Below are 17,890 nucleotides of genomic sequence, written 5' to 3'. Positions count from 1 at the left end.
TTCTGATGTAAACATAAGAAATATCAGACTCTTTGTTTTATGCTTTAATATCATAGTGGGCGGATTTAAAACACTGGTTATAATTTGGACCTGGTGACATCATACAGGCTACGAACGTTTACTCTGTTGTTATTATTCCAGAATAAATGCACTTAAAAAAATAAACTTTAACTTTTTATTTTATTTTATATTTTGCTCTCCATAAAAATATATCCTGTCAAAATTATGCAAATTAGAAATATGAACATGCTGCCAAAAAACCCAGAAAAAATAAATGAAAGCAAACACAAGGTTGGAGCCGCATGTAGACGAGCAAAGTGCGCCGACTTTGTTCAACATTACTCGGCAACAGGGAAAGTGAGGCAGGTTGCACTGGTGCATCTGTGACAGCTTCACTTGAAATGCCTCCACCGCATCATACATGCCATGAACTGACAGGTTTCCTTGCTGAGCTCAAACTCTGAGAACTTTTCCCCAACTCAGCCAGCGGACCTCTGTATGATGAGGAATGTTGGCAAACTCTGAATCTATTTCCCACATAAAAGACTGAAATCGACGCTGATTTAAACCTTTAGCTCAGATCAAATTTACGGTCTGTGTTACGGTGATCATTACATGCTCCATTTTTAGGACTTTACCACACAGCCTTTCCTGGTGAGTGATGCAGTGATATGCTGTTAACTCACCGTACAGTTCTCCTGCATCTTTACTAGATCCTACATCCTGCACAACACCAGCGCTCCATCTGTTGTCCCAGGGCAGTTTCATGTCGGTTACACTTTGAAATACCTTTTCAAACATGTCTTTTCCTGTCGTTGTCCCGTGCATTGATTTAATGTTCAATATTTACACTCCACGGATGAAGATGGTCAGCTGTGCAATGTCCATCATGTCTGTACTTTCATCCACAGCAAGAGAGTATGCAATGAAGGTTTTGCTTCTTTCACACAACTGTGTTCTTAAATCAGTGGCCATCTCACCAACCCGATCAGCAATCGTATTTCTGCTCAGGCTCACATTTGCCAAGATCTGCGTTTTGTCTGGACACAAGACGTTGCACAGCTTCATCATGCAGCTCTTCAGAAACTCTCCCTCGGTAAATGGCCGGGCTGATTTGGCTCCTCTGCTACAATAGAACTTGCTTTCACAACAGCTTCAGTTTGTGGCTTTGCTCTGGTGACAAACGTCTGCTGAATTGGTAAATGGCCTGTATTTGTATAGCGCTTTACTAGTCCCTGAGGACCCCATATCGCCGGGGCATGCATAACAATAATAATAAATCTATATAAAATGATCTTGCGGGCCATAAAATGTTATTCCACAACTTAGACATCCACATTACTCACACTCACACATACATATAGGGCTGTGGGGGTGGACACACTATACAGCGTCCAGCCTCACCTCTGGCGCCACCTCTGAATTTTAAATGCATGTAAACATTGAGGGTTCTCAAGAGGGGCCGTGCTGACACTGCTGCTCTCTGGCAGGAAGCCATGCCCTGCCATGTTTAAAAAGCACTTTAGAACAGGACACAGCAACACTACACATGAGCGGGTGGAGGGAGGTTCGGGGTCTTCGTACACCTCTGGTGGGCCTGGGGCTCTGGTAACAGGTTTGAACGTAGGAGCGTTAGGATTTAAAACGCCCAAACGCCCCTGCTCTCGTTCTAAATACGAATTCATTCCATCAGATTTACCATTAACCGCACTTGAGACTCGGGACATTTCAGAAACTTTTAAAACATTCACCTCTGCTGCTGAAGCTGCTATTTCAGTTTCTAAGTCAAGCAGCTCCTTTCTTTTCTTAAGCTGTGTTTCTTGTTCTTCCAAAGCATGCTTTTCTTTCAACAACCTCTGTCGAACAAGAAGGGCAGCCATGTCAGCTTCTGCCATTATGCGTGCTGACAAGGCAGATGAAACCATTGAGCCACTGAGTGATGATTTACTTTTCCTACAACTTCTGCTTGCAACATTAGAGACGCTATCACTTGGATTAACATCATCTATCGCAGCACCTTTACCAACATTCCCGGTGTGCCTAGAAGCACCAGAACCATTTCCAGCAGGTAATACATCAGAAGACTCAACACCAGGTGGATTTAAATGTGGCAAATCAAGCTCAGACACCTGATTTTTGTTCTGAGGGTTTCCCTTTGCATCACGAAGCCATTTCTTTATCTCTTCCACAAACTCAGTATTATGTGCTTTCACACTTATAAACCAAGCAGTTTGTTTCTCTTGCTCTTCTTGAGGAAGCAAAGGAAGCAAGGTTTCATGCAGACGAGTTGCCTCATTAAGCAACACAGACAAATTCTCTAACTGAGCCTGAACAGTGGAAACATTATCCTCAGATTGCTTTAACTCTTTAATAATTTTTACGACCTTTTTAATTTTATTAATCTTAGTATGACGTTCTGTTTGCAGCCTTTCAATCTGATTCTCCAAAGCCTTAGCAGTCGATTTCGGCTGTCTTTTCTTTCCATCCACATCACCACATTGTATTAATTGGTGTGTCTCCATTTTTCTTCAAAACATTACAAAATCCAAACGCTGAACTGCACCTATGCCACACAGCCTCATCCCAACACATCAACTTGATGACATTCCCTTCAATCAACCTTGGACACACACAATTAACAGGAGCAATATCCCCCTCTATCTGCCTATTAAACCTAACTAACTCAACCTAGTCTTCTGTACATACTAGCGGTGGGTATTTATGTACCTCCATACCGTCAGCTGTGAGGAAGACAAACTGTCTTAAACACAAACTGCGGCGGTACTCCCAAGCCAATGGCTTCAGCCGCCTGATGCACAATAACTAGAAAGCAAATCAGTACAACGCCTTGTGCAGCTGTACTGCTGAAACCTAACAGGGGAATAAGACTCCTGAAAGAAATCTGTATTGTGTAGCCAAAGGCTTAATCTAAAAGCTGCGTGGACAAAGGCAACAGCAAACCATAAGACTCTCACCAATAAAACTCATCTATATATAAACAATCCAATAAAACCTATAAACTTTTCTGTTGACAATTTGTTGTGGCTCTTCCAACTATGGCCGCGGCAGGCTAAACATGAGGATACAGATGACGCGCAACAATAAAAGCATAAAATACACTTCTGTACCATTTGCTTCTTTTATTCCACATGCAGCTGTCCAATATACAAATCAGCACGTGGGATTAACTATTAAACAAATGCACAGACTGCACAAACAAATAACTGCTACTCACAAAGAACTGCACTAACTACTATACCAAACTACAACTTGGCCTATGCCATCAATTAGTGCATAAATATACATAAACCATCAAGTTCCAGTTAAAATACATCAAAATCATTCAAGCTGCGGTCAACAGAAAGTTTTGCCTCATGCTCACCTTACCTTTCTGCTCATCAACATCAGGTGCTGTAAACAGGTGAGTGCAACCACATTTATCATCTACCACACCCATGAAACACGCCCCACACGCCTGTGCACCAATACAGTGAGTCCATTTAAACCAACCCACTTAGTCAAAAAGGAACAACTCATATGGCTCCTACAGACATCATTTATGTTCTATTTTTAACATTTAATTAATTTTAATTATGAAATAAGTGTGATTTTTTTAAAGCATTTTGTTATGAAAGCTGAGAATAAAGCTAATAAAATTTTCACATGATAAACAACCGTAAACTTTTATTGTCATTTCTTTCCTTTTTTCTCCAGGAAAGCATTTTGTGGATAAACACAGAGTCCAGCTGATCCAGAGAGTGAGCAACATCGCACCCATTTTGGATGAGCTCCAATACAAGGAAGTTATCGACCAAGAACAATATGACAAAATTAGAGCTCTGCCTACCTCTCAGGACAGGATGAGGGAGCTCTACAGTGGTCCCCTGAAAGCCAGTGCAGCCTGCAAAGACATCTTCTATGAAAGCCTTTTGGCAAATGAGAAATTTCTCGTTGAAGACCTTTCAAAGAAGTAAATGTGTTGGGAAAAAAACACATTTTTAGACCAAATGTACACGATCTACCTGAACATAACATGTTTACATTAAAAAGGTGGAGATGTCTTTTCTTTGTGGAAAATTGTTCTGCTATGTGGTGCCTTTGCTCCTCAGTGACTCTCCTTTAATTGATCCATTTTACATGAAACACTTTGGATATTTAAAAATTTTTATATTAAAAATGTAAATTGTATCATTTAAAAATGAACTGACGATGTCATCAGCCATGTTTTTATCCATGACTCAAACTGTCATAAATTTATTTTCAGATTTCATTATCTTCTATAAAGTAAAACATAATGCAAACATTTATTGTCCTTAAAAATAAACCAGAATTAAACTCGAAGAATTAAAAGAATTTAATAAATTGACCTTTGAAACTGGCTAAACAAATAAAGTCACGATCCTCCTCAATCAACTTACTTTGTAATTAATCTGCAAAGCTTTGAGCATCAGACTTCACCTAAAGTACCTAAAATGAAATCAGGATCATTTACATGATGTCACTGGCCTTAATTACTGATTCATTAATGTGTGTATTAGCCTTTTGTTGCAGCTGATTTGAATTTGTTATATAGGTGACTGTATCTATATTCAAACTGTACATATTTTTAAATTTGCATTTTTTAAATGTAGAACGACCCTCAGGACTCTCCTCTGGCATCAAGTAAAATGTCAGATTTTAAATTCTAGTGTAATGAGTATTGCACTGTGCCTGTCTGCAGTAAAAAGGGTTTGAATGATGAGCCAATAATATCTACCTGAGCTTCCCAAAACACGGTTTAGGAATCAAACATAACTCTACTTTTCTCCTCCCTCTTCTTTGAACCTGTTTTCTAGTTTTTCTAGAGGCAAAGTCATTTATTGCATCATTGCAAGAAATATGATGTCCACTCGTCTCCTGTGCCACTGAAGATATCAAGTAGTTATTTATTCACTCGAGCTTGGAACTCCCTTCTGTGGATACAATGAAGTTATCATTGCTTTGGGGAATTATATTTAACACAGAGAGAGAAGCTCAATTGTTTGAATTTATTTACAATTACAGTTTTCAAAAAATTCTGACCGTAAACAGCTTTCAAAGCGTTGATATTATTTGAGAATATATATCAGGTGATGGAATTTAATTTAAAGGTTTCTATGTCCCATTGAGCTATTTGCACTAACTAGTGACCGTATAAAGGTAACACAGTCGTAATTTTGATCTCAAATTTCTGAGAGAAATAACTGAATTTAAAACATGGCAGACCTCAGGCCAGATTTAATTGGTAGACATATATGCATGCAATATGAAATTTATTATCCCAGATAGTCTAAGGAGCAAGGGCGTAGATTTGGCATGGACGGAAGGGACATGTCCCCACCAATAATTTGATCTATTCGAGTAAAGAAAATCAAACCCGATAGAAAGAAAAGAAAAAAAAAGATCTGTCAGCGTCTCATTCACCCAGCGGTGCAGAAAGGGTTAAATTACGTTCTCTACTGGAGTCCTACCTCATGTGACAAATATGGCCAATGTGATTGGCTGAGCCTTTCAGGGAGCTCTGTTTAGTTTTAGCAGCTGCAAGCCTGCGCTGCCAGGAGGAGAGGAGGATGGCAGCAAAAAGGAAGAACCTGGATATAAGAAAGTATTTTTCAAAGAAACCTGCAAGTCACTTAAAGCCAAATTAACTCATAAAATGTGTCCGTCATAATAACGTTACAGGCTGTGCTAGGCTTTGGCCCACATCAGTCTAAAATTGTATGTAACCATGAATAACGTGTTTTGGAAACTAACTGCACAACAGGCAGCACTATTAGTTCTCTCAGTCTCAGAGCAGCATTTCTAATTTTGATTGAAACTGTCAGAGAAAACGGCAGCCTCGAACAGTATTAGTTTACAGAGGCTGTTAGAATTATATGTCTAACGTTAAAATGTTGGTGACACAATAATTACATCCTAATGGCACTGACGTATTCATAGGGTTAATTTTTGAGACAAAATGTCATGAGGAAGTCATGCTTTTGCAAATATCCACCTTGTAGTGCAGTTTGCACACATTGTTTTAAAAATGCACTCAGCCTACAAACATTACTGATGAGTCAAGATCTGCACAAAGTGACAGAAACACTGAAGCAGCTCCACATTTTATTCTTATTGTCATGTATGTCCTATTTGTCAGGTGACAGCAGAACCAACACAAAGCTCAGAGAGCAATGGTGATACAAGATCACAGGTGAAATTTGATGATGACTTGTTGGTTCATGACTGTATTTGAAGCACATGTGTGACTGCATGTATGTGGAATGTCTCACTGTTATTGATCAGGTGACAGAGGCAGCTCTGCCATGTTGTAGCTCAGACAGAGGTGGAGAGGTGAGCTCACAGGTGACTGACTGATGATTTGGTGCTGTAGATTAAATAGTATTTATTATCATGACAATTGCTTGGCTGCTGATGTAAATTGATTCATTAGTGTATGTTTGACAAAGAATCTGAATTGACACGTCTCACGTTTTATATGGCACGAATCAGTGTGTTATTTTATCAGGTGGCAATATGAATATGTCCTAGTGCAGTCAGAGGGGAAGAGCCAGGGCCAAACATGAGGCACATCAGGCACTTAATAATAATTTTAATCTGAGGATAGAACGCAGGTACTGAGGCTGAAAGAAGCTTCAGTGCTCTCAGAAGACTAAAAACATGGCTAAGGTCAACAATGACTCAAATGAGATTAAACAATGCTGCTGTGTGTCCACCAGGAGAGACTGGACAGTATAGATGTAAAACAAACATGCCAGCAGTTTATCTCAGTTAACGAGAGGAGCAGGCCTGTGTTTGGCTGCTTCACACAGTGGACATTGAGTTGTGTGGGACACCAGTAGTCCATGTTGCTGTAACAGTAGTTCATGTTTAGAATAGAAAATCTCAGCTCACTGACTTGATCGGGGCAATAGTGCCTAAAATGTTGCATAATCTTGCTGAGAGATCTTTTACTTTGTGGTAATCTTAGATGAGTAGTTTTATGGACAAAAACCAGCAGGTCATTCAGTGTTCCCTTAGTGCTAATGTATCAGAGATGTTGGTGTGCTATAACTGAAGTAATGTTTTAAGTCCTTAAAGTCATATTCTTTTATTGTCATGACTGTATTTGAAGCTGTTTTTATTTTTGTATGATACCTGATTTATATGGAATATGGCTGAACTAAAGCCTGAAATACTTAGTCAGTCATTTGTTTAATAGTAATTTAACATTATATCATTCACATATAAAACTATGAGTTGTGATTTTAAATGGTTTAAAAGCATGTAGAATAGCATATGTAGGCAAGTATACTTCTCCTTTTATCAAGAAGCAAAGACAAAAAGGGGAAAAAAAGAAACAGGGCAGGGTTCGGTGGTTGAATCATCCGTCCCCACCAATGCCAAAACCAAATCTACGCCCTTGCCTGGTGTAATGTTTTTCAGCTAAAAAGAAACATGGCCTGACTCCTACCTAACTATATAAAGAGCAACTGAAGGTTAAATGCAGCTAATATGTCCTGTTTTAAGCCAGGCACTTACACCTCCACTCCCCTGCGTCTCAGCCACCATCGCTCTGGCAGCAAGAGCGCCAGAGCCAGAGGAGGGGGGAGCTGGAACAAACCATTTTGGGAGGGGGGAGGGGTTATCTATACTTTTGTTGTTAAAATGTTATGTCTCAACCAAGTACTGTATGCTTTTTATATTTTTAGCAGTGTGTCACACAAACAGCAAATATTGTCAAAAAAAGTAAGAAATCTTTGGGGGTGCTTTGATTCATTCAGCACCCCCGAAAATGGGCTAAAATCGCCCCTGCTCCAAACATTGTGGTGTCTCTACTGCTGCACTTGAACGTGTCCTCACCCACAGCATCTCATCATGATATAATAGTTGCAATAGGTTTGCAGTGGATAAGAAGGATTGCAGAAATTCAGTCATGGCAGTATAAAAGACAACTTTCATGCCTGAAAATGGGTCAGAGGTGAAAAGTTGTATTTTCGGGCTTTGAAAAGTATCATGTTGAAAATGAATCTTCCTTTAACAAACTGAACAATTTTCTGTTAATCAGAGGTGGAACAACCATTTGAATTGCACATGTCTGTCATGTGACCTCTGTTTTTGCCAGGTAGAAACGATGGAGTCTCTCATTCAGCTGCTTTCAGAGACACTGGGGAATCTGAGTGACAGCGAGCTCATGGACTTAAAGAAAGGCCTCAAGAGGAAATATAACTCAGCCGTCCCATGGAGGTTGCTGAAGGTGGCAGACACAGTGTTTTTAATGTTACAGGCTTATGGCCAACAGTCAGTAAAGAAAACCATGGAGGTTTTAAAGGAGATGAAGATGACAGATCTGACTCAGCAGCTGTCAGACAGCAGCTCAGAGCCAACAAGTAAGTAAATAGTTAAAAATACCAAAACTTGTTCTCAACATATGTTCATAATGTCAACAGAAAGATTTGAAATGAGAAAATGAGTAGTTAAAAAACTATTTCTATTTCTTTTATTTCCTCTTTGTATTAGAAAAACAACTGGATGAACATCTGTCTGCACTGATCCACAAAGCGAGCATTGTCCCTCATCCTCTCTGTGCAGAGCTCAGCTTTTATTCAGTAAGATGCAGAATGACAATCATAATGTAATCAATTAGACTGGATAAGCTCTTTGGGTGGCTCGGGCCCATCGTCCTGTAGGCCCACCACCTGCAGGGGGCAGTGCAGTGGGTGGGTTTAACATGTACTGAGTGGTGGTCAAAGGCAGAGGCCCTTCTTATCCAATTCTCAGTTATATGTGTGTCCTAAAAAAAGTGATTCATTTGCCTGAATAATAATAATAGTGGTCTAAGAAGCTTGGAAAGAAAAGCATGTGAGTGGGTGTTAAGGCGTCTGGGAAGGATCTCAACACTGGATTATAGATGGCAGACAGTTGGTGTCGTAAACCACCGCCACTGTTCAAAGATGGTCGCTCACAGTGGACAGAAATGGCTTCTTTCACTCCTCTTTCAAACCATCTGTCCTGTCTGTCCGTGTGTACATTGGCATCCTCGAGGATGCCAATGTACACACGGCTTATGACACCAACTCTCTGCCATCTATAATCCAGTTCTGAGATCCTTCCCAGACGCCTTAACGCCCACTCACATCCTGGGGCGTCTGACCTCAGGAAATCACATGATAGGGTAGGGCCAGGTTTCACATTGAGCTCACCTGAAACCCTGGCTGATTGTGACCCACACCCGTTTTCACACCTTGGCTCATGTGATTAGGTAGAGGATCATCAGGGGGTCCTTCGTCCGTCTTTGGGGGGAAACTCCCACTGGGTTTAAATCTGGGACTCTCCACCATTTGATCCTAGAACTGAAGAAACAGAATCAGAATCAGAATACTTTATTGATCCCTGGGGGAAATTATTTTTTGTTACAGTGCTCCATTTTAAACCAACATTAAGACAAGACAGACAATACACTAACTAAGAATAGTACAATATATACATATATATACATACATACAGTGGGGCAAAAAAGTATTTAGTCAGCCACCGATTGTGCAAGTTCCCCCACCTAAAATGATGACAGAGGTCAGTAATTTGCACCAGAGGTACACTTCAACTGTGAGAGACAGAATGTGAAAAAAAAATCCATGAATCCACATGGTAGGATTTGTAAAGAATTTATTGGTAAATCAGGGTGGAAAATAAGTATTTGGTCAATAACAAAAATACAACTCAATACTTTGTAACATAACCTTTGTTGGCAATAACAGAGGTCAAACGTTTACTATAGGTCTTTACCAGGTTTGCACACACAGTAGCTGGTATTTTGGCCCATTCCTCCATGCAGATCTTCTCGAGAGCAGTGATGTTTTGGGGCTGTCGCCGAGCAACACGGACTTTCAACTCCCGCCACAGATTTTCTATGGGGTTGAGGTCTGGAGACTGGCTAGGCCACTCCAGGACTTTCAAATGCTTCTTACGGAGCCACTCCTTTGTTGCCCGGGCGGTGTGTTTTGGATCATTGTCATGTTGGAAGACCCAGCCTCGTTTCATCTTCAAAGTTCTCACTGATGGAAGGAGGTTTTGGCTCAAAATCTCACGATACATGGCCCCATTCATTCTGTCCTTAACACGGATCAGTCGTCCTGTCCCCTTGGCAGAAAAACAGCCCCATAGCATGATGTTTCCACCCCCATGCTTCACAGTAGGTATGGTGTTCTTGGGATGCAACTCAGTATTCTTCGTCCTCCAAACACGACGAGTTGAGTTTATACCAAAAAGTTCTACTTTGGTTTCATCTGACCACATGACATTCTCCCAATCCTCTGCTGTATCATCCATGTGCTCTCTGGCAAACTTCAGACGGGCCTGGACATGCACTGGCTTCAGCAGCGGAACACGTCTGGCACTGCGGGATTTGATTCCCTGCCGTTGTAGTGTGTTACTGATGGTGACCTTTGTTACTTTGGTCCCAGCTCTCTGCAGGTCATTCACCAGGTCCCCCCGTGTGGTTCTGGGATCTTTGCTCACCGTTCTCATGATCATTTTGACCCCACGGGATGAGATCTTGCGTGGAGCCCCAGATGGAGGGAGATTATCAGTGGTCTTGTATGTCTTCCATTTTCTGATGATTGCTCCCACAGTTGATTTTTTCACACCAAGCTGCTTGCCTATTGTAGATTCACTCTTCCCAGTCTGGTGCAGGTCTACAATACTTTTCCTGGTGTCCTTCGAAAGCTCTTTGGTCTTGGCCATGGCGGAGTTTGGAGTCTGACTGTTTGAGGCTGTGGACAGGTGTCTTTTATACAGATGATGACTTCAAACAGGTGCCATTCATACAGGTAACGAGTGGGGGACAGAAAAGCTTCTTACAGAAGACGTTACAGGTCTGTGAGAGCCAGAGATTTTCCTTGTTTGAGGTGACCAAATACTTATTTTCCACCCTGATTTACGAATAAATTCTTTACAAATCCTACCATGTGGATTCATGGATTTTTTTTTCACATTCTGTCTCTCACAGTTGAAGTGTACCTCTGGTGCAAATTACTGACCTCTGTCATCATTTTAAGTGGGGGAACTCGCACAATCGGTGGCTGACTAAATACTTTTTTGCCCCACTGTACATACATAAGTCACTCATAAATAAATAGTTGGAAAAGAAACATGTGTAGTTGTAGCAGCAAACAGTGTGTTAAGTGGATGCGTTGTACAGGGAGATGGCCACAGGCAGGAATGATTTCCTGTGTCGTTCAGTGGTGCTTTTCGGTAATCTCAGTCTCTCACTGAACGAGCTCCTGTGACTGACCAACATGTCATGGAGTGGGTGGGAGGTGTTATCCAACATTGTCTTTATCTTGGACAGCATCCGCCTCTCTGACACCACCTTGAGGGAGTCCAGCTCCATCCCCACAACATTGCTGGCCTTACGGATTAGTTTATTAAGTCTGTTGGCATCTGCGACCCTCAGCCTGCTCCCCCAGCATGCAACAGCATAGAGGATCGCACTGGCCACAACAGACTCGTAGAAAATCCTCAGCATTTTCTGGCAGATGCTGAAGGACCTCAGTCGCCTCAAAAAATAGAGACGACTCTGGCCCTTCCTGTAAAGTGCTGTGGTGTTTTTAGCCCAGTCCAGTTTATTGTCAATGTGTACTCCAAGGTATTTATAGTCCTCCACAATGTCAACACTGACCCCCTGGATTGAAACAGGGGTCAAGTGTTTCCTGGTCTTCCTGAAGTCCACGATCAGTTCCTTGGTCTTTGCCACGTTGAGCTGCAGATGATTCTGCTCACACCACGTGACAAAGGAGTCGATCACAGCCCGGTACTCTGTCTCATCATCCCTGCTGATGCATCCAACCACCGCAGAGTCATCAGAAAACTTCTGAAGATGGCAGGTCTCTGTGCAGTGGCTGAAGTCTGTGGTGTAGAGGGTGAAGAGGAAGGGGGAGAGGACAGTCCCCTGTGGTGCCCCTGTGTGGCTGATCACCTTGTCAGACACACACTGTGGGAGACGTACATATTGTGGTCTTCCTGTCAGGTAATCAACAATCCAGGACACCAGAGAAGCATCCACCTGCATCGCTGCTAACTTATCACCCAGGAGGGTCGGCCTGATGGTGTTGAAAGCACTGGAAAAGTCAAAAAACATGACCCTCACAGTGCTCGCCGGCTGGTCCAGATGGGTGTAGACACGATTGAGCAGGTAGATGATGGCGTCCTCTGTTCCGAGACGAGGCTGATAAGCAAACTGAAGGGGATCCAGATGTGGTCTTACAATGGGTCGCAGCTGGTCCAGGATGAGCCTTTCCAGGGTCTTCATGATGTGGGAGGTCAGTGCCACGGGCCTGTAATCCTGGGGGCCACTGGGACGAGGCGTCTTTGGTACAGGGACGAGGCATGATGTCTTCCACATCACCGGGACCCTCTGCAGACTCAGACTCAGCATAAACAGTTTATGAAAGACTCCACACAGCTGGGGGGCACAGGCCTTGAGGACAAGGGGACTCACTCCGTCTGGTCCAGCAGACTTGCCTGAGTGAAGTCTCCTCATTTGCATCTCTACCTGGTATTGAGTGAAGGTGATGGGTGGGGGAGGGGTGTCAGGAATCTCACAGGAGGCAACAGCGCCATGTGAAGAGAGAGGCTGGCACAGTGGTGTGGCTCTGGATTCCAGGCTGACTGCAGGTGAGGTTGTGGGGGTGGGAGCAGACACTGTGGTGTCGAATCTATTGAAAAACAGATTCAACTCGTTGGCTCTATTCTCACCTCCCTCAGCTCCCCTGCTGTTGGTTGGCCTGAATCCAGTGATGGTCTTCATGCCATGGTCTTCAAGAAGCTTCTCGGATGAGAGGTGAAACGTCTTCAAGCAACTTAAAGAAGTCCAGACACTTTTCTTTCTAAGCTCCTTAGACTACGATGACCTGGATGACTGAGAACCTTCACAAACAATAATAATAATAATAGTGAATACACAACAAGGTCTTCACACTGTGAATGCTCAGGCCCTCGTTACTAAATGTATCTGTGTTTTCAGAATCAGAATCAGAAGAATCAGAAGGGTTTTATTGCCAAATGTTGAGCAGGTTTACAACATTAGGAAATTGCTGCGGTGCTTCAGTGCAAACATACTGTCATAAATGCTTAAATAGACATGAAAATAAAAATAAGAATAAGAATTAAAAGTGCTATGTAGAAAGATATATACATGAGTGCAGGTGGTGATCAGTGCAAACATGGAATGATGCAGTGAACACACTGCACTGCACATGACAGTGCAGTGTCATGTGTTTGTGGTGCGAACAGTCATATGGTTATTGTTCATGTGTCCAACAGCAGAGGGGAAGAAACTGTTCTTATGGCGAGAGGTTCTGGTGCGAATGGACCGGAGCCTCCTGCCTGAGGGGAGCAGGTCAAACAGACTGTGTCCAGGGTGAGAAGGGTCAGCTGAGATCCGAGCTGCACGCCCCAGTGTCCTGGAGGTGTACAGGTCCTGCAGAGATGGGAGTCTGCAGCCAATCACCTTCTCAGCAGAGCGCACAACACGCTGCAGTCTCTGTTTGTCCCTGATAGTGGCTCCAGCGTACCACACGGTGATGGAGGAGGTGAGGATGGACTCGATGATTGCAGTGTAGAATTGCATCATCGTCCGTGTTGGCAGGTTGAATTTCTTCAGCTGCCTCAGGAAGTACATCCTCTGCTGGGCTTTCTTAATGACGGAGGTGATGGTGGGCTCCCACTTCAGGTCCTGGGTGATGGTGGTACCCAGGAAGCGGAATGAGTCCACAGAGGTGATGGGGGTGTCAGTCAGGATGATGGGGGGGAGTGGGGCTGTGTGCTTCCTGAAGTCCACAATAATCTCCACTGTCTTCTGGGCATTCAGCACCAGGTTGTTGTGGCTGCACCAAGACACCAGACGTTCAACCTCCCTCCTGTAGGCAGACTCATCCCCGTCCGAGATGAGTCCAATAACGGTGGTGTCATCTGCAAACTTGATTAGCTTGACAGACTGGTGGGTGGAGGTGCAGCAGTTGGTGTACAGGGAGAAGAGCAGAGGAGAAAGAACACAGCCCTGAGGGGAGCCGGTGCTGATGGTCCGGGAGTCCGAGACATTCTTTCCCAGCTTCACGTGCTGCTTCCTGTCCGACAGGAAGTCAGTGATCCACCGGCAGATGGGATCAGGCACATTCATCTGGGAAAGCTTGCCTCGGAGATGGTCTGGAAGGATGGTGTTGAAGGCAGAGCTGAAGTCCACAAACAGGATCCTGGCGTAGGTTCCTGGGGAGTCCAGATGCTGCAGGATGAAGTGTAGGGCCATGTTGATGGCGTCATCTACAGACCTGTTGGCTCTGTATGCAAACTGCAGGGGGTCCAGGAGGGGGGCCGTGAGGGTCTTGAGATAGGAGAGAACCAGGCGCTCAAATGACTTCATGACCACAGATGTCAGAGCCACGGGTCTGTAGTCATTTAGTCCAGTGATCCTAGGTTTCTTGGGGACAGGGATTATGGTAGAGGACTTGAAGCAGGCAGGCACATGACATGCCTGCAGTGAGGAGTTGAAAATGCCAGAAAACACTGGGGCCAGCTCGTTTGCACAGTGTCTGAGTGTTTTAGGTGAAAATCATACATCATCATAGAAATGCCAAAAAATGTCTTAGTGTGGAAATGATATATTTTCTTTATAAATGTTGGCTTTTTTATATTAAATTTTTTTGAGAAAACATGATTTAAATGTCTTCAATTAGTTTTAATATTTAAAACAGCAACAGAAACATTAATATTTAATTTTTCTTCATGAATGTTTGAATTTTCCAGGTTGCAACAATGGCAGCTGTTAAAGATCTGCTTCTAGAAACACGGGAGGATTTGAGTGATCAGGGTCTCAAGGAGTTCATGTGGTTCCTGCAGTTCACATGTTTTCAGAGGGGCCTTCCACAATTCCCACCGAGTACAAACAGAAAACATATAGTGAACGCGATGGTGCAAACATGTGGCCAACAGTCTGTGGAGGTAACCATTGATGTTTTCAGGGACATGCAGAGAACTGATCTGGTGCAGAGGCTGTCAGAGAGCAGCTCAGGACTCAAAGGTAAGAGAATAATTATCCCTAATAAAAAAAATTATCAAGAGTTGATTCAAAATCTTTGAACCAAGTCACAAAAACTGAACAATGGAAGTTTTTTTGTCTTCCTGAAAGAAGGCAGGAGGATTTTCTTCACTGAAGTGTTTAATAATAGATATTGTTAAATAAAACACAGACATTAATATTAAGATTACAAACGACTAAATTCTTTCCTTACACACTTAATTGTTTTCTGATCATTAACCCTGACGTTAAATAAGTTATGAATGGATTTAAGGTGGACGACAGACACTAGACAGACAATCATTGTGGAGCCTAAAGAGAGCAAATGAAGTAATAGATAGATGAGGTGTTGTTCACAGCCGGCACCTTTCTAACTTTGCCAGCATCAGCTTTAAAATCTGTACCTGATCCTGAGAGTTGTTGTTATGGCGGCTGAAAAGCTGCAGCTGTGTGTGTTTGTAACAGCAACCGAGTGTAAGTATGAATAAAGATTGTGCTGAAAAGCATTAAACTGTGGACGAGTCTGCTGTGGAGCTGCTACACTTTCTTTTCTCATGGTAACCATGATATTGTAATATTTCTCCCAGAGAAACTTTGTGGATGAATGCTGGGCTGCGCTGAGCCAGAAAGTGAGTAATATCACCTATGACTGTATTTAATGGATGCAGCGTTCACTGAACATGTTCAGTTTAAAAAACTCCTACATGTAGAAAAGATAAACAGAAAGATTAAAGTCATCAGGTTGGAATAAATGTTAATCAGGTGTGTAATTATCACTTACATCATTTGCTTGTAACTGTGTCTGGTGTAATCTAAACATTTATGAGACGTTGATGAGATAGAAAAAAAACCTGGAGAAAAGTCGCATTTACCTTTTTTTTCTCAGGTAGAAACGTTGGCGTCTGTTATTGAGCTGATTTTGGAAACCCTGGCTGGTCTGAGTTACTGGGAACTTGAGGTTTTCAAGGAAGTCCTGCGTAAAATTCATTACAAACATTAGTCAGACATCCAAAGAATCATCTACATGAGGACAGACCTGCAGGACACGGTGTTTTTCATGGTCCTGACTTACGGTGAGCGGTCAGTGGAGGAGACCATGGAGGGTTTAAACGAGATGAAGGGGGCTGATCTGGCTCAGAGGCCGTCAGACTGCAGCCCAGAACCCAAAAGTAAGACAACAAAGAGGAAATAAGTTAAATGAACTCTGGTGGTTAAGATGTCTCATAAGTAAAGTTTTTGTCTTTCATAAAAATATTGTAGAGAAAAGACAGATTGTTGTCCAAATCAGAATTTATGAGTGTTCAAGGAACAAAAAAATGACAAAGTGACTCCTTCAGTCTGAGAGACTGAATAACACAAACAGTGTCTATCATGGTTGAGCTTTAAATGTAATGTTGAAGATTATACAACTGTCAGTTGGTAAGTAAGTCTCTTGTGAGTGACTTTGAGCACTTTTCTCCTCAGAGAAACACTCTGTGGACGAACGACGCTCTGCACTGATCCACAAAGTGAGTCATGTCACATCTCTGATTCAGTACAAGACAGCAGGCTGAAAGTCAGAGGACTAAAGTATCATCAGTTCTCATGTTGAGTCATTTTTCTCACGATTTCTGCTTTTTTGTGATTATGAGAAGTCATACTGAACTTTCTAAAAGAGCTTATTTGGATAAAATGGATAAATAAATAAATGTCCTGCAAATTGAATGACTTTTCCAGGTGGCAATGGTGGCAGCTGTGAAACAACTGCTTTTGGAAGCTTCGAATGATTTGAGCTCGAGGAGTTCAAGAGATTCCTGAAGTCAATTTTTCTTTGGATGAGTCCATCATCAACCAGAGCAGATGTAGTGAATCTGATGGTGGATGAACTTGGTCATCAGTCTGTGGAGGTGACCAGAGAAGTTTTCATGCACATGAACAGAACTGATCTGGTGCAGAAGTTACCAGAGAGCAGCTCAGCATCCAGAGGTAAGACCAACATGCATGAGTGTAAACTCTGTGTCATCAACAGGTTTTTGTGTTGGTGGTGTCATGGTGGTGCAGTGGTTAGCACTGTGTCCTCACAGCATGAAGGTTGTGTGTTTGAGCCTCCTGGTTGGCTGGAACCTTTCTGTGTGGAGTTTGCATGTTCTCCCTGTGCCTGCATGCTTTTCCTCAGAGTGCTCTGGTTTCCAGTCCAAACACATGCTTGTTGGCTTTATTGCTGGTTCTAAATTAAATGTGGGTGTGAAAGGTTGTCTGTCTGTTTAAAACCTGAGGTGGACAGGTGTACCCTCTCTCATTATCACAGCTGGGAACCCCCAGTTACTTTGGTTGGACAGGATGGAGGGTTTCTTTGTTGGGTTCTTATGTCATTTTATTTAGTTTCACATGATTTTCTCTTTTAAATCATCTGTGTCGTCTGAAGGCTGATTCTACTTGGATGTGTGATGATGTTTGAATCCTCAGAGTTGATGGTAAATGTCTTTCCTCCTCAGAGAAACACTCTGTGGATGAACATGGAGCTGCACTGTTGAAGAGAGTGAGTGTGACTTTAACTCAGCTTTCATTCAGTAGATTCAGGCTGTAAATCATCCTCATCTTGAACATTAAACACGATGAAACAGACGAAGCATCTCTGAAACTGGATGCTTCTCACAGTGTTAATGTGGAGTCTGCAGCAATAATGTTTCCACTGACGACAGAGTGAAGGACTCCGCCCTCAAACCAGCGTTCGTCCCTGTACCATTGTTAATTCAGTGGGTTGGTTTCGCCCCCTGTTGGCTCTCCAGGAAACTGCAGGTCTTCCTGATCGTTGACAGTTTAGTGAATAACAGAAACACA

At 42.6% G+C, this 17,890-nt stretch overlaps 1 protein-coding gene across 2 annotated transcripts; it reads left to right on the top strand.

The window, feature by feature from the left end:
- Positions 1–7,902: 7,902 nt before the first annotated feature.
- LOC147319761 (uncharacterized) lies at positions 7,903–16,229 on the top strand. 2 transcript variants are annotated; one of them, XM_086312520.1, is made up of 6 exons: positions 7,903–7,978; positions 8,123–8,387; positions 8,518–8,606; positions 14,800–15,073; positions 15,658–15,699; positions 15,957–16,229. In XM_086312520.1, exons 1-5 carry the CDS (start codon positions 7,958–7,960, stop codon positions 15,672–15,674), a joined length of 666 nt encoding a protein of 221 aa, XP_086168646.1. In that variant the 5' UTR covers positions 7,903–7,957; the 3' UTR covers positions 15,675–15,699; positions 15,957–16,229. The 2 variants fall into 2 exon arrangements, with proteins under 2 accessions (XP_086168646.1, XP_086168645.1); XM_086312519.1 differs by lacking the exons at positions 15,658–15,699; positions 15,957–16,229 and having other exon boundaries at positions 14,800–15,452.
- Positions 16,230–17,890: the final 1,661 nt, after the last annotated feature.

This window comes from Aulonocara sp. 'chitande type north' Nkhata Bay, linkage group LG11, assembly GCF_057382095.1.
Source record: "Aulonocara sp. 'chitande type north' Nkhata Bay isolate Kocher_YH1m ecotype deep benthic linkage group LG11, A_spYH_male_GT1.1, whole genome shotgun sequence".
NCBI lineage: Eukaryota > Metazoa > Chordata > Actinopteri > Cichliformes > Cichlidae > Aulonocara > Aulonocara sp. 'chitande type north' Nkhata Bay.
Note: the sequence above shows the minus strand (reverse complement) of the source record. Positions and strands in the feature narration are given on the sequence as shown.